Source organism: Eumetopias jubatus, unplaced genomic scaffold (genome assembly GCF_037043125.1).
Source record: "Eumetopias jubatus isolate StellerSeaLion01/CBP00866 unplaced genomic scaffold, mEumJub1_p1.0 scaffold_8, whole genome shotgun sequence".
NCBI lineage: Eukaryota > Metazoa > Chordata > Mammalia > Carnivora > Otariidae > Eumetopias > Eumetopias jubatus.
In genome coordinates, this window is record NW_028274814.1 from 116,169,199 (window position 1) to 116,194,651 (window position 25,453).

Here is a 25,453-nt window from a genome sequence, read left to right on the forward strand (position 1 = left end):
GAGGTTCAGCTACACTGGTACTGTTATAAATTCCCCATGACTGTTCTATTTTTCAGGAAGCACCAACTAATAAACTTCTCTATGCCAAGGATATCCCAACCTACAAAGAGGAAGTAAAATCGTATTACAAAGCAATCAGGGATTTGCCTCCATTGTCATCTTCGGAAATGGAAGAATTCTTAACTCAGGAATCTAAGGTATTGTTAGAAAGTAGAAATAAGAGGGGTGCCTGGGTGGCTCAGTTGGTTCAGCTTTTGACTCTTGATTTTGGCTCGGGTCATGATCTCAGGGTCCTGGGATCAGGCTCTGTGCTGGATGTGGAGCCTGCTTAAGATTCTCTCTCCCTCTCTTAAAAAAAAAAAAAAAATAATAATATTTGGTTACTTCTTTTTTAAAAAGTCATTTCAGAATCTCTCAACAAGACTCTCTTTCTTTAAGAAACATGAAAATGAATTTAATGAAGAAGTGGCCTTGACAGAAATCTACAAATACATCGTAAAATATTTTGATGAGGTAAGATTTTAAGTAACATTTTAAAAAAATGATAGGAGTCAGTCACCAGGATTTGGTTGTCAAGCGTTCTGTAGGTCTCAGGACAGCTCTGGCATCCCTAATGGCCAGAAAGGGAAGCCAGGAAGTCTGTCTGAGATGGGGGATCCTGGCACCAAGCCAGACCCTGCCTGTGGCTGCCCCTCTTCTAGTTTATCATGCTGCCCACCTTTGGACCAGCGTGAATTTACATTTGAGTTAATGGGGTCTGTAGCCACACTGACTCAGGATAACTTTGATGAGTAAGTAGTGGTCCTATTAAATAGGGCCAGCTTATGCTTGATTGTAATCTGCTAAAATGAAAGCTAAGCTTGTTAAATTGCCTAGATTCTGTATTCGATAGGTATATGAAAGTATAACATTATTTCTAACTTAAGCAACTATTTCAATAAACCATTCTCCTTTATGATTAATTCTCCTTAATTTGGATTTTTTTCTTTGGGAATTCACACAGACTCAGTCATCAGATGCGCTGTTTCCAAATATATGTTAATTCCCCTTCCCTGATTCCCCCCCACTCAGTCATGCTGGGACAGGCTATCCATGTCAATGGTGAGAATAGCTCACCAATTCCATTTGCTACTTGAAGATCAAGTGAAGCGCTAAGGTAGGGTAGAGGCAATGAGTTCCTTAACCATGATAAGCATCCCTTTTTCCAGGGGCCAGGGGTTAGAAGGGAAGCACTGGGGAGGGCAGGGGAGGGGAGAGGAGGCACTACACTGCCCAGGAGGGGAGGGGAGGGCAATATTCAACTCTGACCAGGATGCCCCTGCCTGCTGCATTTAAGAAGAAATACTTGCCTGCATGTTGGCTGCCCAGAATGCTTGCTGTGCTTGGAATGGCTGTGACATAATGCATAAAACAGGGCCTTGGAAGTCTGGCCCCATATTTGTAAGCAAATAGTTGGTATTTCTTGCTAGCTTCTATTTTAAGCCAAAGTGTTGTTGATCCTGTGATAATGACTTAGCAAAACAACTTGCAAAGTGAGTATGTAAATGATTGAAGAAAACGTTGGCATCTGTTTCATACAGATTTTACCACTCACAGCATCAGGAATGCAAAAAAACCCCCCAGAATTGTAATGCTAAAACCACAATATCTAAAATAACTGTTCTAATTGTCAACAGATTCTAAATAAACTAGAAAGAGAACGAGGGCTGGAAGAAGCTCAGAAACAACTCTTGCATGTAAAAGTCTTATTTGATGAAAAGAAGAAATGCAAGTGGATGTAAGCACTCTGGGGACTGGCTTAATCTGGCAAAATTCTTCAGACGACTTGGGAGCAAAATGGCTGCTTGAGCTACTCTGTGTCATTAATTTTTAAAGTTTGCACATAGGTTCCACTTTGAGCACTGTCTTTTAGAGACCAAGGCACATGCACAGCTTTTAGAAAGCATACCAACCACTGTGCCTGTGCATATACTGTAGGAACCTTTCTGTAAATAGAGTCGAAGTGGTTGTTGCAAACAGCCTCCTTGTTTACAGAGAATACAGGGCCAGTAAGCAAGTGTCAGTTAACTATAGTCTCCACTTAAGCACAATGACAGCAGTGGTTTTGTGTCTGAAAACTAGTTATGTAGCACTTGTGACTACACTGCACCTCTGCAGAAAAGGGACACTGCCAGTGATCACAAGAAAATGTGAAATCAGTCATTTGGAAACAAGGTGGGAGTGTTAGGGCAACCTCGAGGATTTGCAGCATTGAAACTTTCCCCAGTAGTTCTTGGAAAAGCTGACCACGGAATTTGGTAGTGTGTACACTTAGCATTCGTGAGTGTGTGTGTGTGTTTTTAAACCAAAAACTGACAGTGTTGCAACATTGTTGAAAGGGCTCGTGTTTTTCAGTGGTCGCCAACTGCACTCCATCAACTCACCTCCATCTCACGAAGGAGCTCTAAAGCAAGGAGAGTGAGGAGGCTTTATTTAAATGCAACAGCATTTTACCCACTTTGTCCTGATGTGTGTTCCTTTTTTTCATTTTTTTCATACTAAATGTATTTGATAGTGGACATGTTGGCTATTGTAAAACAAAACATCATTAGTTTATTTCTGTCTAAAAACTTTGATCAGAACTATCTGTAGAAGAGTAACTCCCTCCCCTACTCCTACATTTCTATACTTGGTGTCTCCTTGCTTTAGATTTCTGGTGAACCCTGTGGTTATAAATACTTGTGTGTGATTAAAAAAAAAAAAAAGATACATTTTACATTTCATGAAATTGCTGTTCACACTGGAGTATTATATATGAATATATATGAGGCCCAAGGCCTGAAAAATATTAGTATACAACTTGGTATCTTAGTCTTACTATGTACTTTTTGAAAGTATTCCTCACAAGAGAAAGAATTCAAAATACCCATTTTATTCATGCCTTTCTTTTTAAAGAATTCCCTATCCAGTTATATTGTAACTGTAGTCTTTTTATTGCTGATTTTTTATTCCTGAATTTTTGCTGCTCATGACCAATTTTAATACCACTGTGTTTTCCTTCTATTAAATCAAAAGTAAAAAATGTAATTGGCAACTCTCACTTTCCTTGTGGCACCTTTTACCCTTGGTGTTCCAAATCCCAGATTAAGGAAAACATTTTTTCAAGTAGCAAGTAAAACATGGATCATATATTCCTTAGAATCTTTTACCAACATTGTATGGGATTATCAGGATTTAAATCCGAATCTGTCTTTGAAAATGAAATTCTTTTTGCTCCTCAGTTTCTGGCAAAGAGTAAGAGGTGATACCTCAACAAAATGATCAAATAAGCAGTTATTACCCTGATAGGCACCTTCCCAATCCCGTCACTTTTGACCATTGTCTGTCCAATGGACACACCTCAAAAATACTACCAAATAAAAGGTTACTTACAAGTATAAAGGTGAGAGGTCTGGTCTCCATCTAAGGCTGCTACAGTCTTGACATGAAGGCATTCATAAGAGAATAACAGGACAGTTGAGAGCCAAGGGTAGGAGAGTTGCCCAAAAGACTTCCCCTTCTTTAGGGTACAGAAATGCTAAGAAAAGGATCAGCTACAGCTTTATCTAAGTATTCAGTAAATGCTACATGAGGGTGTCCCTGTCCAGCTCTCTGGCACATGAGTCCCATGTGGAGCCCTACCTCCTCTTCCAGGGACGATGCTGCTGGGAACTTTGGGCAAGTCACTTACCTCTTTGTGCCTCAATTTCTGTATAATATTTCTAACCTACCTCATTGAGGTGGTGTGAAGATTCACTAATGTATGTAGCGTGTTTGTCAATCCTCCAGTGAAAAGCACTATCTAGATCACATTTTGGATCACATTAGCCAAACGCAGTAATGGCCAAATTAGATGTGTGCTGAAGACAATCAGTCACTGGGTCTATATTAAACTGCAACCAGAGAAACAAATGGCAAACAATTTCTATTTTCAAGTTTCTTTGCATATTTTTTTGGTGCAAACAATTCATTTATAAACTTTTTTTTCTAACAAACACTAGTGTCTACAGCAGCATTTAAAAATTAATTCTGTTACCTTTTCCGTATTAGGGATTTAAAGTCTATTTCTTATTGTATACCTGATTGGAGCTGTACTTGGAGATGAATGTTTTAAATGTCTATATCCAAAAATAAACATTTTGATGTAAATGTGGACTGTTTGTCTTTTTTTTCTTCAAATGTTCTAGTTATAATAGATTTTTTATTCTAAGTAGCTCCATGGAAATTATCTAGGTGCCAGCGCGAATGTGAATAAGCAGCTCTGTAATGTAAGTACATCTAGTTTCTTCTAAATGACGCTAAGGAATGCTCATTTACATCCCTGGCCTCCACTATCTACCTGGACTTTTGATCCTGAAGACTTCTGGATAATGAACATTCCACTTAGTTTGGCGGACTTGAACTGTGCCTTGTTGACGTTAAGTTATTCCAGTAGAATTCCTTTAAAAGAGGTTAGGGATACACAGAAATAAAACATTTATAATAATTTGGTTAGATCCAAAACAGTGGGAGGCAACATTAAATACCAACAATATTTCTAAGGGACCCCATGGGGGTTCAAGTTTTACAACGAATGGCCCTTGTTTTATACAGTCACGGGTTTAATTATTTGTACTTTGTGGCTTTGGGTTAGAATAGAAAATAACAATGAGACTGCGACATTGCTAAATACACAATGTATGGTCAAGACAAAATTAAACACAATATAGAAAAATATTTATTAAGCTCTTTAATTATGTGCACACAGCTTTACAACGGTAGCATTTTATAATATTTATATATCTTCAAGTTTTGTTTTTTAATGCTTTTAAGTCATCTTTTTTCAAGAACTAGAGAACTCTAGTTCTATATAATAAACCGGAAAATGTTTGTTTACTGCCCCTATTACTGCCAACTATCTCAAAGAGGCAGAACGAATTCAACATGGGCATATTGCAGGCAAAACACCAAAAAAAAGAGCCAAAAAACTTCAAAGTGAAAATAAAATAATTTAAAAACTTGATTCCCTAATTCATTCATCTTTTTTTTAACATTCTCAAAGGGTTGTCAATAAATATTCTAAATATCTCTGGAGTTGTTTTAATGCTTCACTTGTCATTAGCATAATCCTAAAATCCTGACACTGATGCAATATATAGTACGTAGCCAGTACCTTTACTTGAGACACAAATGTTCTGGCAAATGGTAATACAATATCTAAATGCCACATATGTTAAAACTTCAAGCTTTATTGAGTCACACTGATTTCATCCCTTTTGATCTGCTTTTTCTCTAAGAACATCATTCCCCAGGAGATCCAAGTTCCTCTAGTTGTTTCCTTTGTGTTGTTTCTAGTTCTTCTAGTCTTTTGCGAAGTAGAGAGAGTTCCCTTTGATGCTGTTCCTCCTTAAAAGCACAGAAAAAGAATAAAATAAACTCAGAAAAACGGCTAGAAAAATAACTGCTAGTTATTTCCATATTAGAAAAATATGCCTGAGCGGCTCTTTCACTCGGGCCTGCAACATCTGGCACGGAAAGGATGACCATTTTAGCAGTGAGAAGACAGCAGTGCAGGCCAGCTACTAACTAGTCCTTGCTTCTGTCTTGCCTCAGGCACTAGCCTTCAGCAAATCCCAAAGTCTGTTCTATCTAGGTATAAAACTCACCAGGGAGTGAATTAGAAAATACTAATGCTTACAGGCCAACGTTCTAACAAGGCTGGAGTTTAATAGCAGTTTAATATAAACAAAGCACTTGGTCTGAGATTCAATTCAGTGAATAAATCTTTGGTGCTTATAACATTATAAAATGTAATTACTTATTAACAGTTCATCTTTCGGAAAATCATCCCATCCATTTGATTCCTTCAACATCTCAGGGAACTAATACAGTAGAACGAGCCCAAGATTTGGAATCAGATTTAGGTTTGACACTTCAATTCTGTCACTTATTAACTATGACCTTAGGCAAGTCACTCCACCTCTGACTCAGCTTCCTCATCTGTAAATTGGAATAATAACACCTTCCCTCAAAGTATTTTCCATTAGGATTAAATATTGTATGGAAAATGCATAATGCAGAGCATTAGTAAATGCTCAGTAGTGGTTAGTAATCGAGTGAGCTGTAAACTCTAGGTTATTCAAAGACTCATCAATCAAGTTTCTTCTTTTCAACTGCCCAGGAGATTTCACTCCTAGCACCATTACTAAGGGACAGAATAGATTCAAATCCACTTTGCTTCTACCAGCAAATTTCTATGATAAAGATTTGAGTTTTTAACTCTGAATTTAAACAGGTAAAAACTTACAGAAATGTTAGTGCCTTTTTTTTTTTTAACCATAAATGCTCATACCTGCATATGAGGAGGAAAGGATAGGTCCATGCCTGGAACCATGGCTGATGACTGAAAGCTAACAGGATTGACAGATGCTGTTGGAGGTATGTTAGGAACCAAAATTAAACTTCGAAATTCATTATGTCTTCTCTGTATGTCCTTTAGTCTTTTTTGAAGCCTTGTATATTCTTCAAATGGAACATTTTGTCTTAAAAAAGAAAAAAAGTGTTTCTGTTCTTTAATAGTTATACTCTTGTAGAACAGTATGATTCACAGATTTCCAAACTGGAAGAAAACGGACTTCAAAACTGTAAGATTTATCCGTATATGATATATACATAAAACTCTATCTAAAAAGATAAACAGAAATATGACATCTTAATCATATGTTATTACTGTTAGCACTGCAAGCTTTCAACTCATTTTTATTATTTTTTAAAGATTTATTTATTTTAGGGTGCCTGGGTGGCTCAGTCTGTTAAACGTCTGCCTTTGGCTCAGGTCATCATCCCAGGGGCTCCCTGCTCAGTGTCTGCTTCTCCCTCTGCCCCTCCCCCCTGCTTGTGCTCCCTCTCCCTCAAATAAATTAAATCAAATCTTTTTAAAAAAAGATTTATTTGAGAGAGAGTGTGAGAGAGTGCATGCATGCGCGTGCACGCATGCAGGGAGGGGGAAGAGGAGAGGGAGAATCTCCAGCAGACTCCCCAGTAAGCGGGAAACACAACTCGGGGGGGCTTGATCTCATGACCCTGAGATCATGACCTGAGCCGAAACCAAGAGGTGGATGCTTAACCAACTGAGCCACCCAGGCAGCCCAACTATCAACTCATTTTAAAGTTTTATTTGCCAATTAATCAAAGATTAAAAATCTTTCAATACTTTTACTTTTATTTCCACTCCACTCCACCAACCCATAAATCCTGAAACTGAAGACTCCTTAAACCAAAAGGGTGCGTTATTTTATAGAAGGAATCAAGTAGAAAATAGAGAAAATAGTAGGTTGAATCATATGAAATTATCATTTTTATAGGTAAAATATAGTCCAATATAGGGAATTACATATTGTTCAAGCTAATTATTAAAAATGTAGCTAATGGGCGTGCCTGGGTGGCACTTAAGCCAACTCTTGGTTTCGGCTCAGGTCATAATCTCAGGGTCAGGAGATCAAGCCCACATGGGACTCTGAGCTGAGCAGAAGCCTGCTAAAGTTTCTCTCTCCCTCTCCGCTCCCAACCCACCCACATGCACACACACTCACTCTCTGTCTCGCTCTCTCAAATAATTCTTAAAAAAGAAATGTAACTAATGACAAAGGTGAAGCTACCCACCAACTTTAGGGGAAAAGGATTTGGGATAAAAAAGCTAACTTTTCAGGCCTTTACATACCATCACCTTTTTGGACATGAATTTCCTGACCGTCAACCACACCACTAATTAAATACAGTTTTCAAAACCACTCAAAGTTCTAGATGATCAGTGCCATGGCTGCCCAATCTTGATAATATTGATAATATTTCAAAATTAATGGTTATAGAAGAGGTAGGAAATTGAATTTTGATTTAAAAGAAATTTGGTGGCTTCTTACTTTGGAAGAGTATTATAAAGCTGGCATGAATTTGGGACCCCTGGATAGCTCAGTCAGTTAAGCACCTGACTCTTGATTTTGACTCAGGTCATGATCTCAGGGTTGTGAGACTGAGCCCCATCTGCTTAAGATTCTCTCTCTCCCTCTGCTCTCCCCTCGACTCTCCCATTTGGAAAGGAAAGGAAAAGAAAAAAGAAAAGAAAAGAAAAAAAAAAGGGCATGAATTCCATAGTCTATAAACTTCAGGTTTCCAGAAAAACAACTTTCACATTTTGGTAACAATCACATCCAAGGAAGACAGGTGCACATTCTAAATAAAACATCACTGCTTGATATTATAGGCAATTTCCATTACAGAAAAGTCTGACACTCTCTTGTGCTGACGGCTACCACTGACATTAGCTGAATTTGAAAAGTCTGTATTAACTAGAATCAAAGAGGTCATACAATGCCACTACCACTAAGTTAATATGGCAAATCATCTCTGCTCAAACATGCTCATCATGCAGATTATTAGCTATGTTTGTATGTAAATGAAAAACCAGAAGCTTTGGGCCAATAATATTTTTCCACAATCAAAAATCTTGATTCAAAATTCCAGACACATTTTTGGAACTATGCAATGCTACAACTCTCTTGTCTCAGTAGCAAGAACTCACACCACTCCTGGCTACCAAAGCCAGTGACCTTTCCTGTCAGTCCCAGCCATAACACAAATGCCTGGCATATGTTAAAGACCTTCTGGTTTGAAGGAACAGTCAGCCAGAAAAAAAATAATAAGGATAATGAATTAGGAGTACAACAGTTTTAGAATTCTTTTAAACATAAAAGAAAACAAGTGCATTATAGAGAAAACAATGAAAGAAAGTATATTTTAAAAGATCAGTATCAAAGTTCTATAATGTCACTATATGGGATATGTATTTATACAAACAATTACCTATTTAACACCTGATTTTCTGTTTCTAATTCTTCTCTCTTTGCCTCTAAGACTTCTACTTTCTCCTGCAGTCTCTTCAATTTGTTTTCATGAAGAGATTTTCTCTAGAAAAAAAAGAAACAATGTGAGCAAATACATTAATACAAAATCTCCTCTTTGAACAAAATATAGAGAGAATATTTTACTCAACAAGAGAAATTTTACTTATTTTCAGTGAATACTAGGAAGAAAGATTAGTAGATATGATTCTTATTGAAAACGGCAAAGATAATAAGCCACAAATGTACCTCATATCTTCATTGTGACAAACAGAACTGTTATGAATGCCAAACCAGAAAATGGGTATCAATAACTAACTGCTGCCAATAAAATATCTAAAAAAGGGAATCAAGTTTTACTAATGAGTTTACCTGTCACCTGATAAGGAATCACAAGCTCTTTATTTTCCCAAAAGATACGTTTTATAAAAGAACTAAAAATTTAAAAATAAAAGCATGCTTACAATTGATAAATTGTTACCAAAGCAATAAAGGATCAGAAAGCTAAAACAGATTATGGATGCATCTCAGATTGAAAGTATGCCTTTCTAAATATTAAAAAGAAAAAATTTAAACTTTACAAAGGGAAAATTTTCTAATATGGAAAAATCGGTATAATGCAAAAGTGGTATATAAACAAAGGTAGTTTTTCATTTTTATACGAGGTTTTGTTTTTTTATAGAAAAAATATGTATAAATGTTGCAACTCATTTAGTAGCTACAGACCTTTCAGGTATTTGTTTTGTAACTCTTTTACTGAAGTATATCAGGCTTATAGAAAAATGTACAGAATGTAAACGTAAAGCAAAATGTAAAAGCACAAAGCAAATGCTGACCCTCTTACCTCATGGGTCAAGAGCACTGCCATACCAGAAGTGCCCCGACCCCTCCTCTTTTCAATCTCTACCCCCTTCTGTCCTCTGAAAAGGCAACCAATTTACTTCCAAAGCTAGAGCACAGTTTTGCTGATTTTCATATGACCAGAATCATAGTCTATTTGAAACTCTTTTACAAATGGCTTTTTTCACTCAAGATTGTGAGATATATTCATGTTCTTGCTTACAGGAATAGTACATTGCCACATGTCCTGTACTTACGAATATCACATAGTTTAATGTATCTACCTGGTCCACCACTGAGGGTCATCTTGGGTTATTTCCAGTTGGGAAATAACACTGCTTTGGGCATTCTTTCTCATGCTTCCCATCACTTCCCATCCTCCAGCACCCCAAAAGGTTACCTCGCGCCTCCTCCCCTCTACCCTGGCAAAGGAACCATTCTTCTGTCCTTAATCACAAGTATATATTTATATGTTTACAGGTAATTTAGAACTCTGTCTATCCACCAATCTACCTGAATTTAAAGAATCATACAGTATATACTCTTCAGTCTTTGGGGTTTTTTGTTGTTGTTAAATATGTTGTCCATATGACTAAGCCATATTATCGTATGGCAGTTCTTTTCCATTGTTATGTTGTCATCCATTTTATAAATATACATCTAACCCATTCTCATAATGAAAACCAGAACTGTTTCAATGTTGAGGTTATTATGAATAAAGTTTCTATGAACATTTAACATGTTTTTGGTTGATATATGCACTCATTTCTCTTGAGTATATACTCAGGAGTGAGTCACAGCTTTAATAAATACCACCAGTTTTCTAAAGTGGTTCCATTAATTACATGCTCACCAGCAATCTGTGAGCGCAGCCACTATGGAAAACAGTACGCTGGTTCCAGGACGCTGGTTCCTAAAAAGATTAAATAGAACTACCATATGATCCAGCAATTACATACACAATGGAATATGATTCGGTCATAAAAAAGAAGGAAATCTTGTCATTTGTGACAACATGGATGGACCCTGAGGGCACCATGGCAGGCAGAGAAAGAAAAAATACTGTATAACCTCACTTATCTGGAGAATCTAAACAAATGAAACAAGCTCACAGATACAAAAAACAAATTGGTGGTTGCCAGAGGCAGGGGGTGAGGGATGGGCAAAATGGGTGAAGGGAGTCAAAAGATACAAATCTTATGTTATAAAGTAAGTCCCAGGGATGTAATACAGCATGATAACTATGCTGTATCACATATTTGGAAGTTGCTACAAGAGTAAGCCGTAAAAGTTCTCATCAGAAGAAAACAACTTTTTTTATCTATGTATGGTGATGGATATTAACTAGACTCATTTATTGTGATCATTTCACAATATATAAAAATATCAAATCATTATGTTGTCCATCTGAAACTGACATGTTAATATGTCAATTATCTCTCAAAAAAAAAGACTGTTGAATCCTGTAATAGCCTAAGAAGGCAAACACAACAAAATGATTCATATGAGTACTTAAATTTAGTTATTATTCACAGATTTGCTAGAAATAATAAAATAGGATTAACAAAAAAAACCCCTATTTGTTGACCCTCTTCCAGCAATTTTAAATTGTACATAATAGCTTGATAGCTGTTTGCATTTTTATTCATATACAATCATGTCATGTGTGAATGACAATTTTACTTCCTCCTTTCCACTCTTTATACATCTTTTATTTCTTTTTCTTGTCTTATTATACTAGCTAGGACCTCCAATGAAATGTTAAACAAAATGGTGATAGTTCACATACTTGTCTTGTTCCTGAACTTGGGTGGGTGGAGGGACGCATTCAATATTTAATCAGTAAGTATGATGTTAGATGTAGGACTTTTGTAGTTACAAAATCCCTTCTATTCCTATTTTAATGAATTTACTGTGAAAGGATGTTAAATTTTGTCAGATTTTTATGTCTATTAAGATGATCACAATAGTTTTTCTTCTTTGTTCTGTTACAGTGTTGAATTATACTAATCAATTTTGAATGTTAGGCTACCTTATATTCCTAGAATAAACCCTGTATGTTCATGGTATATTATCATTTTTATATATCACCAGATTCAGTTTACTAGTATTTAAGATTTTTACATCTGTTTATGATGTCATAAACCCAACAATGTTGGGTTCTAACCTTATATAATAAGTGGGGATGTTTTCCTTTCTTTTCTATTTCCTGGGAAAGTCTGTGTTAAGAATGGTATTATTTCTTGAGTATTTGGTAGAATTTATCAGTGAAGCCAAATGAGCCAGGCATTTTCTCTATGGAAGGTTTTAAATTATGGATTCCATTTATTTAGCAGATACAGGACTATTCAGATTACCTAATTCTTCCTGTATTAGTTTTGTTAAGATGTTCCTCAAAGAATTTGTTCATTTCATCTAAACTGCATAATTAGCATAGTTGTTTATATAATATTCTTATTGTTTTAGTATCTATAATAGGGTCACCTGACTGGCTCAGTCAGTAGAGCAAGCAACTCTTGATCTCAGAGTTGTAATTTGAGCCCCACGTTGGGTGTAGAGATTACTTAAAATCTTGGAAAAAAAAGAAAGAAATATAGTGATACCCCTTTTTCATTCATGATATTGTACATCTGTGTTTACTTCCTACCTATCTATTTTGGGGGAGTTAGGAAAAAATGAGTCTAAGGCTTTATCAATTTTATTGATCTTTTGAAAGCTGATTTTTTTTTTTTTTTAAATTAGCCCTTGGTATTTTAAATTTTCTCTAGTGTATATTTTGTTTCATTGATTTCTGGTCATACCTTGAGAATGATGACGGTGTCTGCAGTTAAATCTATCCACTAAATTCATAATTCAGTTATTGTGTATTTTAGTTCTAAACTTGCTATTTAATGGTTTTGTTTTCTGGAGCAATTCTCAGGCTTTTATTTTCTAAGCCTATAACAATATGTTAGTTTTAAATTCTATACCTGACAACTTCATTACCTGGATCCTCTACTGGGGCGTCTGTTTTTATTGGTTATCATTTCTCTTGCTTTTCAGTGTTATTTCCTCATGTGGTTGGGATGATGTTGATGATGATGATGATGATGATTATTCTTTATTAGTAGAGTTAAAGTAGTTTTGGGTTTGCACAGAAAAATTTAACAGGAGTAGAGAGTTCCCATATACTAACCCCTTCACAGTTTCCCCTATTATTAACATCTTACATGGGTGGGGTACATTTATTAATGAACCAATATTGAAATAATATTATTAACTAAAGTCCATAGCTGACATTAAGTTTCAGTCTTTGTGCTGTACAGTTCTATAGGTTTTGCCAAATGCATGATATCATGTATCCACTATTATGGTATTTTACAGAATAGTTTCACAGCCCCACAAAATTCCCTTGCTCTACCTATTCATCCTTACCCCTACCCCCTCTACCCCTGGCAACCACTGGAGTTTTTTTTCTGTCTCCATAGTTTTGCCTTTTCCAGAATGTCATATAGTTGAAATCATTCAGTATATAGTCTTTTCAGACTGGTTTCCTTCACACCAAGCAACATGCACTTAAGGTTCCTCCATATCTTTGCATGGGTTGACAGCTCATTTGTTTTTATTGCTAAATAAAAATATCCATTGTATGGACGTAGAACAGTCCTTTTTTTAATCCATTTAGCTATTGAAGGACATCTTGCTTACTTCCAAGTTTTGACAAATAATGAATAAAGCTGCTATAAATGTTTATGTGTTTTCTTGTGTGTGAACGTAAGTTTTCAATGCATTTGAATAGGAGCATGATTGCTGGATGGTCTGGTTTGACTGTGTCTAACTTTGTAAGAAACTACCAAAGTGTATTCCAAAATGGCTGTACCCTGTTCCAATTCCACACAGTGAATGAAAGTTCCTATTTGTTCCCTCTTCGCCACTGTTTAGTATAGTCGGTGTTTCAGATTTTAGCCATTCTAATAGGTATGCAGTGTTATTTGTGTCTATTATTTATATTTCATTTATGCTTAAATTTTTTATTTATTATATATTTTAAAACTATGGAAACAATTTGAAGTTTATAATGTTATTTTCCCCTAAAGTAGATTTACATTTGTTTCTTGCAGGCAGCTAGAAACACTAACAATTTGGATAATTTTAATCTAATTATAAGGACTGACATTATCTGAAGCTATGTTTCAATACTTGCAAGGGCTAGGCTATTTCCAGTTCATTCTTAGTCCAAGGGTATATCCTTCCCCTTCAGGGTCCCAACCCAAAGGACTAGCATACTTAGACCTGAGATCCTCTCTCTGGCAAATTCTGAACTCCAATTTTTGTTCCCCAAGCCCTGTGAAGTTGTCAAAAGCTTTGCTTCACTTCTCAGCCTCTCAGCTGTCTCTTCTAGAACAGCAGTTTCCTCTAAGGGAAAAGCAACCTCACATGGCCATGCTCACTTCTCTCTGCTTCCTACCTCTCCAGGATCTTGGCCTCCTAATTCTTCGCTGCCCTCCGTGGAGATATTTATTAAAATACTTTGTCTGATTCTTCTAGTTTTCATGTGGAGAGCTGATCCACATTATTTCCTAGTCTGTCATTATCAAAAGCATATGCTCCTTTTAGGAATTTTAGTTCAACTAGTCGCAGACATTTTAAAGATGGAAATGCTTAATACTTCAATACTGTATGATTGTTATAAATCTGCAATCTTAAAACTTCTCCATTATATCTCCAAATAGTTGTATTTCTCCTTTTTTATTGTTCATTTAAACTGTAATACAAAATTTATTTTATCATCAAATCTTGAATACACACACACACAGCATACACATTAACTGGGCCCTATATTAACTATGGGCAATACAAAATATAGGGATTTCTGAAGGGAATTCTAGTCTATGAGTAGCAAATCATGAGGAAAGGGCTTTCTGGAAAGGATAAGAAATTAATTAGGGAGACACTACATCAAAAACTAATGATGTAATGTATGGTGATTAACATAACAATAAAAAACTTAAAATAATCCCCCCCCCAAAAAGAAATTAATTAGGGAGAATCTGTAATACTATGGGGATGTGGATTTGCCTGAAGGTTCTCTAGCAAGGGACTGATAAGTAAAAGATATTGTTTTGAGAAGTTTGATATGGCATCAGTATATGAGATAGACTCTGAAGTTTGCCTCTTAAGAGGCAAATCTGGAGATAAAGCTTCACGTTAGAGTTCAGGACAATGTTGTGCTCATCCTGATCACTGTAAAACAACCATTTACTGAGCGCTTACTAGGTGCCAGGAAATGAGCTAGAATGCAATAAAAGCACTGGTTGGTTAGTTAACTAAAAGACCCAGTGAATGCCTTAGACTCCCCCCAATATAATCATTTCTTTACAGACACCACCCTCAATACCTTGACCCAAGTCTCCCTCTTCTTCAAACTCACCTGGAAAAACTTGGACTTTTTTTTTTTAAAGATTTATTTATTTATTTGAGAGAGTGAGAATAAGAGAGAGAGAGTACATGAGATGGGGGGAGGGTCAGAGGAAGAAGCAGGCTCCTCGCTGAGCAGGGAGCCCGATGCGGAACTTGATCCTGGGACTCTGGGATCATGACCTGAGCTGAAGGCAGTCGCTTAACCAACTGAGCCACCCAGGCGCCCAAAACTTGGACTTTTATTAAATACAACTCTACTGACTGCATGTCTGGACCTACACAACTGAACATAGTTGGCAAACACACATACAACTATGCACTGTGCTACATGACACTCCTCCCTAATTTTCCTAATCCAATCACTCTCCCAAACTCTCATATTCTTTTACAACTTCTTGTCTCTCCTCAGATATCTAACACCTGCATTCTTCACAGTCTGAACTAAAGACCTGGATTCTTTTTTGCACTAAGAAAACTGTAGCCATCAGGAGAAAATTTCCACACATCTATCAATTTACCAGAAATTTATAATCATATATTTTGCCTTTTTCCCAGTTATAATAGATACACTGTGATCCTATGCCTTCCACCTCTCAATTGCTACTAAAGGATATCATTTGTGCAATTGCCCCCTTTCTTCTGCATCACTGATTTTCCCCTTGCTACTGAATCATTCTATAATTCACCCCTCCCTTAAAAGGCTTTGAACTCATAACCCTCCCTAGCTACCACCCCAGTTCTCTACTTTTTACAATGAAATTCCTTAGACAAACTCTATCTTTCATTTCAATCTGGCAACAACTCTTGACAAGGCCACCAACAATCACTGCATAGCCAAATGAATCCCTAGTCTTCATACTGCTATTTTATCATCTTACTCTCAACGTCATTTGATATAGTTGATCTTTCTTGAAGCACTTTTCTTCACTTGGCATCCAGTAGCTTCTTGGTTCTCCTACTTTTCTTATTCCTCTTCTTCTCAACTTCTAAACTTCGGTATTCCTCAAAGCTCAATCCTCAGACCCATTCTCTTCTTAGTCTTCCTTTACTTTCTAGTTGACTTCATTCAGTCCCTTTGCTTTCAATACCATTTATGTGATGAGGACTCCCAAGTCTTTATTTCTAGTCTAGTCTTCCTTCTTGAATTCCCAATTCATGTATCCACCAGACTAGTGAACATCTCCACACGGAAGTCTAATGGGTATCTCAAAGAGCTAACATGTCCAAAAGAAGCATCTTTATTTTACTGCCAAACCCATTCCTTCTAAAGTCTTTCCCATGTCAGTAAATAGCAACTCTATTTTAACAAAGTGCTCAAGCCCAGCATCTTAGGTCATCTTTGATTTACATCTTTCATGCTCTACAACTATTGTAAACTCCACCTTTAAAATAAAGACAGAATCTGACTACCACTCCACTATTTGTCCCTCTACACAACAGCCAGAGATTCTTCTAAAATATAATTCAGATTTTATTATTTTTCAATTTAGAACTCTCCATTGTGTTCCTACCACATTTAGAATAAAAACCAAAGAATAAAAACATCACCTGGTCTACTACTCTCTCCATTCCAGCTACCTAGCTCTCCCTCTTTGCATTCCTTCAACATACCAAGCCGACTCCTGCCACTCTCTTTTTACTTGCTATTCTGTCTGTAATACTGCTCCCCTACATAGAGAACACGGCATCCTCCCTTCAGGTCTCTGCTCAAATGTTACCTTATCAAAAAAGCCTTCCCTGACCACCTATTTAAAAAAGCACCCTCTATCCCCCTTAGTTTTCCTGTTAGCACACATCTCCATCTGACAAATATTTGTTTCTTTACTCTGTCATCCACCCACTGCAATGTAAACTCCTCAGCACAATCTTTATTTCTCTATTCCAGTGAATGAAACTACCGGATGGATACAGAAGTAGGTACTCAATAAATTTCTTGAATAAATTGGCTAAATGAATACAGAGAAACCTGGTAGTGGATAGGATGTTAGCAACAGGAATAAAAGGAAATGAGGTGAGGGGAAAAAATGCAAGACACATTATAAAGGAAGAATTCATAGGCCCGAGTGATTGTACTGGGTTGAGGAGTGTCTCCCAAATATTTATGTCCACTGAGAACCTCAGAATGTGACCATCATATAGAAAGAAATTTATTTGGTCTTTGTCCTGGGTTTCTAGCACAGAGTTCCTAAAATCCTTGGAATTTCCTGAATGACAGGAGTGTCTTTTGTTATTCATAGACTAACAATGAATAGTTGTCATCTTTGATTTACATCTTTCATGTTCTACAACTATTGTAAACTCCACAAAACACACAGGGAGAACACCAGATGAGGACAGAGGGACAGAATGAAATGATATGTCTATAAGCCAAGGAAAACTCAGGGATTGCTAGCAACCACCAGAAGCTAGGAGAGAAGTGTGGAACAGATCCAGCCTTTGGAGGCAGCACGGCCCTACAGGCATCTTGATTTTGGACTTCTGACCTCCAGGACTATGAAATAATACCTTTCTGATGTTTTTTAAAAGATTTTATTTATTTATTTGACAGAGAGAGACACAGCGAGAGAGGGAACACAAGCAGGGGGAGTGGGAGAGGGAGAAGCAGGCTTCCCGCCAAACAGGGAGCCTGATGCGGGGCTCGATCCCAGGACCCTGGGATCATGACCTGAGCCGAAGGCAGACACTTAACGACTGAGCCTCCCAGGTGCCCCACCTTTCTGATGTTTTAAGCCACACAGTTTGCAGTATTTGTTACAGCAGCCCTTGGAAACCAATACAGTGACTAGATATGGGGGAGGGGTGAATCAAAGGTTTGACGCGTATGTGATAGGAAGAATGACATTCTACTGAAAGAAATGAGAGTTCAGAGGGGGAAACTGGCTGTAAGGAATGATTTTACTTTTGATTTTAGTGGTCCAATACAATCACAGGATTGTCAAGTAGATGCCTTAGTGTTACAAGTATTATTACAACACAAAGGAGCAATAGAAAAATCAAAAGAACACGAATACGAGAACCAAACCTGGGATTCCTCTTTTACCACCTTACTGCCAAATTCAATGAACTCTTTTCAGTAATCATGCTAAATGACCATTTATCTTTGATACCTTTCTTTTCCTGTGACTTTTAGAACACCATACCATAGCTTCTACCTCTATGACCATTCCTCTACTAAATCTAGTTCCTCTTTCTAAGTCAACTTAATTCTTAGTACTTTTATTCTTCAGTCATCTCCAAAATCTCAAGTGTCTAATTCTTTATCTTTAATCTGAATTACTGATCTCCATGCTTTACATTCCACTATTTCTAGTTACTTACATAGTACCCTCACTTAACAGGCTGGGACGTGAGTACAGGGATGTGCCGCCTTCACTTCAGTTCTGACATGTGTTTGGTGGAACTTATCTTGCCTTTCTACTCCTCAGCTGACATGTGTTCTTCACTCCATCATGACAACTCCATTTATATCCTCTCACAACTAAAACACTTGATATTTTTTCTTCCTTCTTATTTAGCACCACATCCTATAACTTTTAAAATAATTCTAAAGTGTCATGTTTTACCTTCATTCCTATATCACAAGCCCAAATTCCACACTTCTTACCTCATTGTATTAAAATAGCTTCCTAACTGTCTTCCTGTCTTCAGGCTTTCTTCTCCCTGAACCTGGTCTCAAACTTTAGTGTCCAAACAGATCACCTGAGAGTGACTATTAGTATTCTTTAGGTATTGCATGTATCTTATTTCTCCAACTAGATTATATGGTCATCAAAAGCAGGAATTAACCATGGCTTCTATTTTCCCCTACGTGTAGAATATAATGCTAGGCCACACAACATATTCAACAGATATTTTACAACTTCAAGACTACAGTTCATTTTTTCCCCCAAAAACATTCATAACAATAATCTAATCAAGAATAATTTCAGAGAAATATACCTTAGAATATAAATAACAAGTTATCATCTCAAGTGCCTCAAAAGGAAAAGTACAACCCATTGTGCTCAAACCAAGAGATCTCTCTTCATACTCACACTTCAACAATGTATAGAGAAAAACATACACAGAAGCCAACAGTCACAGGAAGGCATTCCAACTCAAGATACCTGGTCAAGTTTTTCCAAACAAATCAACACAGCAAAATATCATTACACAAAGACCTTACTCAAAAACACTTACCAGAAATGACATAAGCTTTGTGCATAAATAAACATACTCAGATGGCAGTAAGCCATCTTTTCTAGCCTCAGGGGAAAAATAAAGCTGTTACTCCCCAGTTATAAGAATCACACATTAAAGGATTATGATTTTTGCCCTACAGTTAATATTTTGTGACTTGTTTTAAGTCTTACTGCATAAGAAAGTTATGATTTTTGTTATGTAAAGAACTTAAAAAGTCTATTGCACTCCTAAGAATTATTTGTGTAATCTTACAGCCAAAATTTTCATTTAGAAGCATTATCTTTAACTTGAATGGGAAAGAGTTTGAATTAAAGAAATTAACTTTATAGTGATTATTCTACCACGAGAAATAAGACCCATATGGGTACAATGAAGAAAAAAGCTGTTAGGTATTTGGAATCAAAGAAATTGGGAAATTAAAAGAGTAAAAGCACAGAAAGAACACAGGAGTAAGAACAGAAAAATGTAAATTTTAGTTATGGCATTGAATCTTACTAGTCAAGTAATCTTGGCTACCTACCACTTCAGTTTCCTAATCTGTAAGAACTATCTGAATGCTAAAATCCCCCAGCCCTAAAATTATATGTACTCACAGACTTTTTATAGTATTTCTATGTAACATATATTGTCTATTTTCCCACTTTAAAGTTGTAAGCCTCTAAGGAAGTGTCCCATAAGCTCGGGGTCATAATTATTCACTGAACTGAACTTCACAATTTCCTATGACTTAAAATCATAACTCACAGATCACATTTCTTAAAATGATATGGATATTTGCTAGGTTCACACCCATCATTTGGCTGGTATTTCAGTAGAAAAAAAAAATTCACCCCAGGTCACAATATTGATGAAAGGTTATTTTGCCAGGTTTCTTATATTATCAGCTCTTCCCCTCTTTCTAGTATACCTACGATTAGCTGGTAACCTCTCTCACCACTGGATGTCACTTTTGCTCCAAAAGAAGTCAACCCAAACTAACCCCAGTAGTAATTAGAATCTGATCTCTAGAATACTTTGTTTTTAATTTTTTAAAAAGATTTTATTTATTTATTTGTGTGAGAGAGAATGAGAGAGAGCATGAGAGGGAAGAGGGTCAGAGGGAGAAGCAGGGAGCTGAGCAGGGAGCCCGATGTGGGACTCGATCCCAAGACTCCAGGATCATGACCTGAGCTGAAGACAGTCGCTTAACCAACTGAGCCACCCAGGCACCCTGATCTCTAGAATGCTTACCTCTAAAACCTTAACACAAACATTTCTCTGTGAAAGATAAAATCAGCTCTTATAATTTCTACCGATTTTTGGCTAAAATCTGGCTTTAGATGCTTCTAGGCTTCAAACAGTACAAGGTACCATAAGTAAAATTTCTAAGATCATCCCAAGCCATAAAACACTTCACTGAAATCCCATTAATACCCATAAGTACTCAGTACTTATATGGACAGAAAGAAAAAGAAATGATAGACACAGGGGGAAAATCAAAGACAGTGTTTGTATCTGAGTATAAAACACTGAGAGTCCCAGATAGTAAATGCTGTTTTCTAATCTCAATGTTATCCTACCTCCAGCATTATGGGAAGAGAGAAGCAATATTCAGAAATCAAGAAAGTGGGGAAACAATGACTTGTAGACTTCTACTGTCACTCCAACTATCAGGATGCATTTGGCAGTTAGATCCAGTTACCATAAATGGGTGACTAGGAACTGTGTCTTTGGTTTCCAAATTCAGAATATGTAAATGATATAGAGTTCTCTTCTCTTATGCAAATATGAAGAGCTAACCTTTCCAATAAACATACAGACTAATATTAAGATACTGGTGTGCCTATGTCTAGAAGTGTCTTCCTCTCATCTCAGACCTTCTTGGTTCCCCAAAACAAATGCCCTTACTAATGAAACTTATCAAGTGGGGGCATGTTACATCATTTATGCGATTTTTTTAATGCTACTCCTCACCCCGCACCCCCATACACATGCAGCAAATTTTGTTGAAAGTAAGGGCTGAATCACTGCACCATGAGTCATGGTTATTGATGGGGCCATGCTACATTCCTTGGGTTTTCTGCAGTAGAAAAGAAGTTGTAAACCACTGACTTAGATGAATCATCTGATTATATTATTTCCATGATGCTCTGAACTATTTCCAAGAAAACAAAGTTTTTAGGTTATGGAGCAAATACGCTTGCAAAGTGAAACTTAAAAAAGATCACAGCTGTGGTAACTATAACGGCTGTTTCAGAAGCCAGGCCGGGGTGGGGGGGGGGGCAACTTTCTCCTGGGGCAAGGAGATACTTGCTCTACATTTCTGAGTTGGAAACAAAAAAGCATTTTAACCACAAAAAGGATGTTATAAACAAGTATTAGTTAAGCATAGCTAAAACAGACCCAATTGCCCTGTAATCTTATTAAGTGCAGAATGAGTTAAATAAGACTTATATGGGCTAGTCCAGAAACTTTATCAATGAAAAAACACTGTGGGGAAAATGCATTTCGGCTCTGAAAAACAGACTTGGAACAAGAAATTTAGAAATAAACCTGTTGAGCAGTTTGCGTTTTCCCAATTTATCTCTGCAAGGTTGACAGCAAAATGTCACGTTTAAATATCAAATTAAACATACATGAAAATTTCAGTTTTAATTACATTTTATTCTCCCAGAATAGTTAATTATGTTTTACTCTATAGAAATCACTTTAATAAGAACCACTTGCCTTTTTCTGGGCAATTGCAGCTCGCTGCAGTTTTTCTTTAGCTTGATTATACTTTTCTTCTCTGTCAGTGATACGTTCCTGAAGCTTATGCTTTTCTTCCAACCACTGTATCTGTTTCTCTTCCAAAGTCCTGTCAAAAGAATGTATGCAAAACATGGAAGTTAACTCTTAAGATTAAATAGATATTATCCCAAGTATAATCAAACTCACTACCTGCTTCACTACATTAAGTATCCAACTGCTGGTTCTCTTGCATGGTCACATATTTGCTAATTCTCTCATTACTGAATACCTCTTGTGAACCAAGCACTGTGCTGATAACAGTGTGTATACTACACCATTTACTCTTCACAATAACCTCTTGAGTTAGGTACTTCTATCATCTCCATTTTATAGATAAGGAAACTGAAGCCTAGAAAGTAGTTAACAAATTTGCTTAAAGACTTACACCTAAGGGGGCGCCTGAGTGGCTTAGTGGATTAAGCGTCTGGCTACGGCTCAGGTCATGATCTCAGGGTCCTGGGATAGAGCCCCAGGTCGGGCTCTCTGCTCAACGAGGAGTCTGCTTAAGACTTACACCTAATTAACAGCAGGACAAACACTTGATAACCAGCTTTGAACCATGATAACCACCAAGCTATAAAAATTGGATCTAGCATGGGTGATGGGTATTAAGAAGGGCACTTGTGATGAGCACTGGGTGTTATATCTAAGTGATAAATCACTAAACTCTACTCCTGAAACTAAAACTATATGTCAACTAACTAGAATTTAAATAAAAACTTGAAACATTAAAAAAAAAAAAAACAACAACTGGGTCTAATAAAACTGGCTAAAAATCAACCCAGGACTGAAAAACCAACGCAGGACGTTTTCTGAATAGAATAAAATTCATATAAATGGTATTTTAAGATAGTATAACAACTTATATATTTAAAGTTCTTCTGCATACCTTGCATAATTTTTAGTATCATTACTACATATAATATGGCAGTACAAATGAGATTTATAAAATGAGATATCAGATCTTGTGTCTAAGGTCATACAAGACTAAGTATTTTAGCTGGGACCAAAATCATATTTGATTAACACTTCATCCAGCTATTTTCTACTATATAATCCTATGAGTAACATTCAGAAACCAATGACAAATGATTTAATTTTGCTAGGTATACTGTCATTACAATTCTTAAGTGCATTTTAATCAAACACTTGGGGATTCCAAGATATAAATTTCTATTTTTTGCAAAATATAAGCAAAATAATTTGGACCCTGTGGAATGTCACAATGTACTATGGACAAACACCTTGCTTACTTTCTTTTCTTAAAATTTGCATGTGTGAAACTATGGAAAGCCTTAAAATATGAAATAATGAGAAACTAAAGGAAAAAAAGTTTTATGTGGCAAAGTAACCTTCAGAAGAGAAAATCCAAAAAGAATAATGTTTTGTAGAAACAAAAAAAAAATACTAACATGTTATCAAGACAAAGCAAATACAAAAAAGCAGCTTTCTATCATACCTAAACAAAATTTTCCAGAGAATATAAGTGCTTGAATATCACAAAAATCACCTCCTTGCCAGTTTACTATACACTGTCTACTACTAACAAATTTCGAGGCCAAAAAATAAACAAATAAATGAACTATTCAAAGTAAAAATCCAAGAGATTATAGTTCTAATTTTAGGGAGTTTTGCAAGTTACAGAATTTTTTTTTCTGTTCTCTGGCATTCAGAAGAATAATTTAGATATTTGAAGTAAAAAATATATTAATGTATTGGTTTACTCAATGAATAAAAAAGTGTTTCTCTGAGGGTTTTCAGAATGTGGTTAGGCAGAATTTTAAAAAGTCTTCTGCCCTAAATGCCTTAAAAAAAAAAAAATTCAAGAGTCCATAAAGCTCATTCTCTAGAAACAAAGTACATTACCTAATACCATTATACACTGTCAAAGGGTATTTGTAACTAGTTCCCAGAACACATTCAATATTGGAATCATCACTAGAAGAACTACATATAATATAGCAGAAAGAAGAAGTAGTTTGTATATAAAAAAGAGCAAACTCTACCTTTCAACTTCTAGTTGTGCTTTTTCAGCTTGGCTTCTTAAATTTCGGCATTCTTGTTTTAACCTCTCCACCATTTCCTTCAGCATTTGGTTTGAATTCAGCAACTCATTCTCTGACTGTGCAAGCGAGGTCACTTGGATCTGCAAACTACTGATTTGCTTAAAAGAAAGGAAAGAGAAACATAAGGCTGCATATGTAATACCATATGAGAAAGAAGATAGTAAGCATCTTCCTTCACAAATGCCCCACCCAACTGATGTGTCCTTGAGGACACTCTGAAATTAAATAGTAAACAGCAGCAGCATGGGATCCAATAGTATAGGATTTCCTATATATAGGAATATATATATTCCTATATATATATATATCATTTCCTAATATAACCAGAGAATATCAAGAACCAGATTCCTTAGTCTGCCACTAAGTCCTCTCCTCTTCTTCCCAAAATAAGCAGGTCAGAAGAGGTATTGGGAGTAGGAAAAGGGTTATAAGAAGGAGAGGAGAGAAGAGAGAAAGGAGAATCTAACCATTAGAGAGATTCTCCATTGAACTTCCTATAGCCTCCTAGGAAAGAACAGATTTTAAAAGCACATCAGCTGGGAAAGCTGCTAAGGAAATCCATTCTCCCATTTCCAGATACCCTATGATCAGCAACCCTTCCAGGAGTTCTGCTTTCTAAATAGTTAGGAATCATAAATACAGAAGGGATCGCTTTTACATTGTTTTTAAGTAGTTTCAAAGCATTCCATGCACTCAGCATTGGGCAGAAGAAAGATATTCTAAGAAACTTAAAGAATGGCAAGGATTCCTTGGCCTGTAGAGCCATTTATCAAACCATGAAATGTCACTCAGGTTTTTTCTCCATCCTAATTTACCTTTATCTGGGAGTAATTTTTCTCATGAAAAGTAGCTAATTATCTAGTTACAAATTAACCAGCTTTTAAGTTCCATCCAAATAATCTTCACTTGGAGCACAGTTATACCTACTTCCTCCATAAGCCATTTTACCAATTAATTAACAAATACTCATTTTCTATTTTTTTAAAGATTTTATTCATTTATTTGAGAGAGAGCGTGCACAAGTGGGGGTAGGGGGAGGGAGAGGGAGAAGCAGAAGCAGACTCCCAGCCGAGGAAGGAGCCCGATGCGGGGCTCAGTCTTAGGACCTGGGATCATAATCTGAGCTGAAGAGAGATGCTTAACTGACTGAGCCACCCAGGTGCCCCAGCAAATACTCATTTTCTTTCACCTTGTCTTACCTCTTAGCCATTCTCTGAGAAAAGGTGGAAGGAGAGAATCAAGAGACACAGGACCAAAAGAACCCATTATGAGACTCAAGAGTCGAAAGAAACCAGATTCTTT

General features: G+C 36.5%; 2 protein-coding genes across 7 annotated transcripts in view; one reads left to right on the top strand and one right to left on the bottom strand.

Moving 5' to 3' along the window:
- Positions 1-4,167, top strand: part of PLXNC1 (plexin C1) — a 144,388-nt gene extending 140,221 nt beyond the window's left edge. Inside the window, exons 29-31 of one of the 2 annotated variants that reach the window (XM_028105497.2) lie at positions 57-197; positions 400-513; positions 1,677-4,167. In XM_028105497.2, the coding sequence (XP_027961298.1) occupies positions 57-197; positions 400-513; positions 1,677-1,781 (360 nt within the window). In that variant the 3' untranslated portion in view covers positions 1,782-4,167. The remainder of the gene's footprint in view (positions 1-56; positions 198-399; positions 514-1,676) is intronic. The other variant, XM_028105498.2, reaches the window with a different exon arrangement.
- Positions 4,168-4,732: 565 nt separating this feature from the next.
- The window catches only part of CEP83 (centrosomal protein 83), a 137,079-nt gene continuing 116,358 nt past the window's right edge, over positions 4,733-25,453 (bottom strand). For 4 of the 5 annotated variants that reach the window (XM_088025286.1, XM_028105488.1, XM_028105485.1 and 1 more), the window contains 5 exons: positions 24,092-24,249; positions 22,023-22,152; positions 8,857-8,960; positions 6,350-6,539; positions 4,733-5,403 (listed from right to left, as the gene is read on the bottom strand). In XM_088025286.1, coding sequence (XP_087881412.1) covers positions 5,299-5,403; positions 6,350-6,539; positions 8,857-8,960; positions 22,023-22,152; positions 24,092-24,249 — 687 coding nt within the window. In that variant the 3' untranslated portion in view covers positions 4,733-5,298. Of the gene's footprint in view, positions 5,404-6,349; positions 6,540-6,631; positions 6,682-8,856; positions 8,961-22,022; positions 22,153-24,091; positions 24,250-25,453 lie in introns of those variants that run through there. The other variant, XM_088025285.1, reaches the window with a different exon arrangement.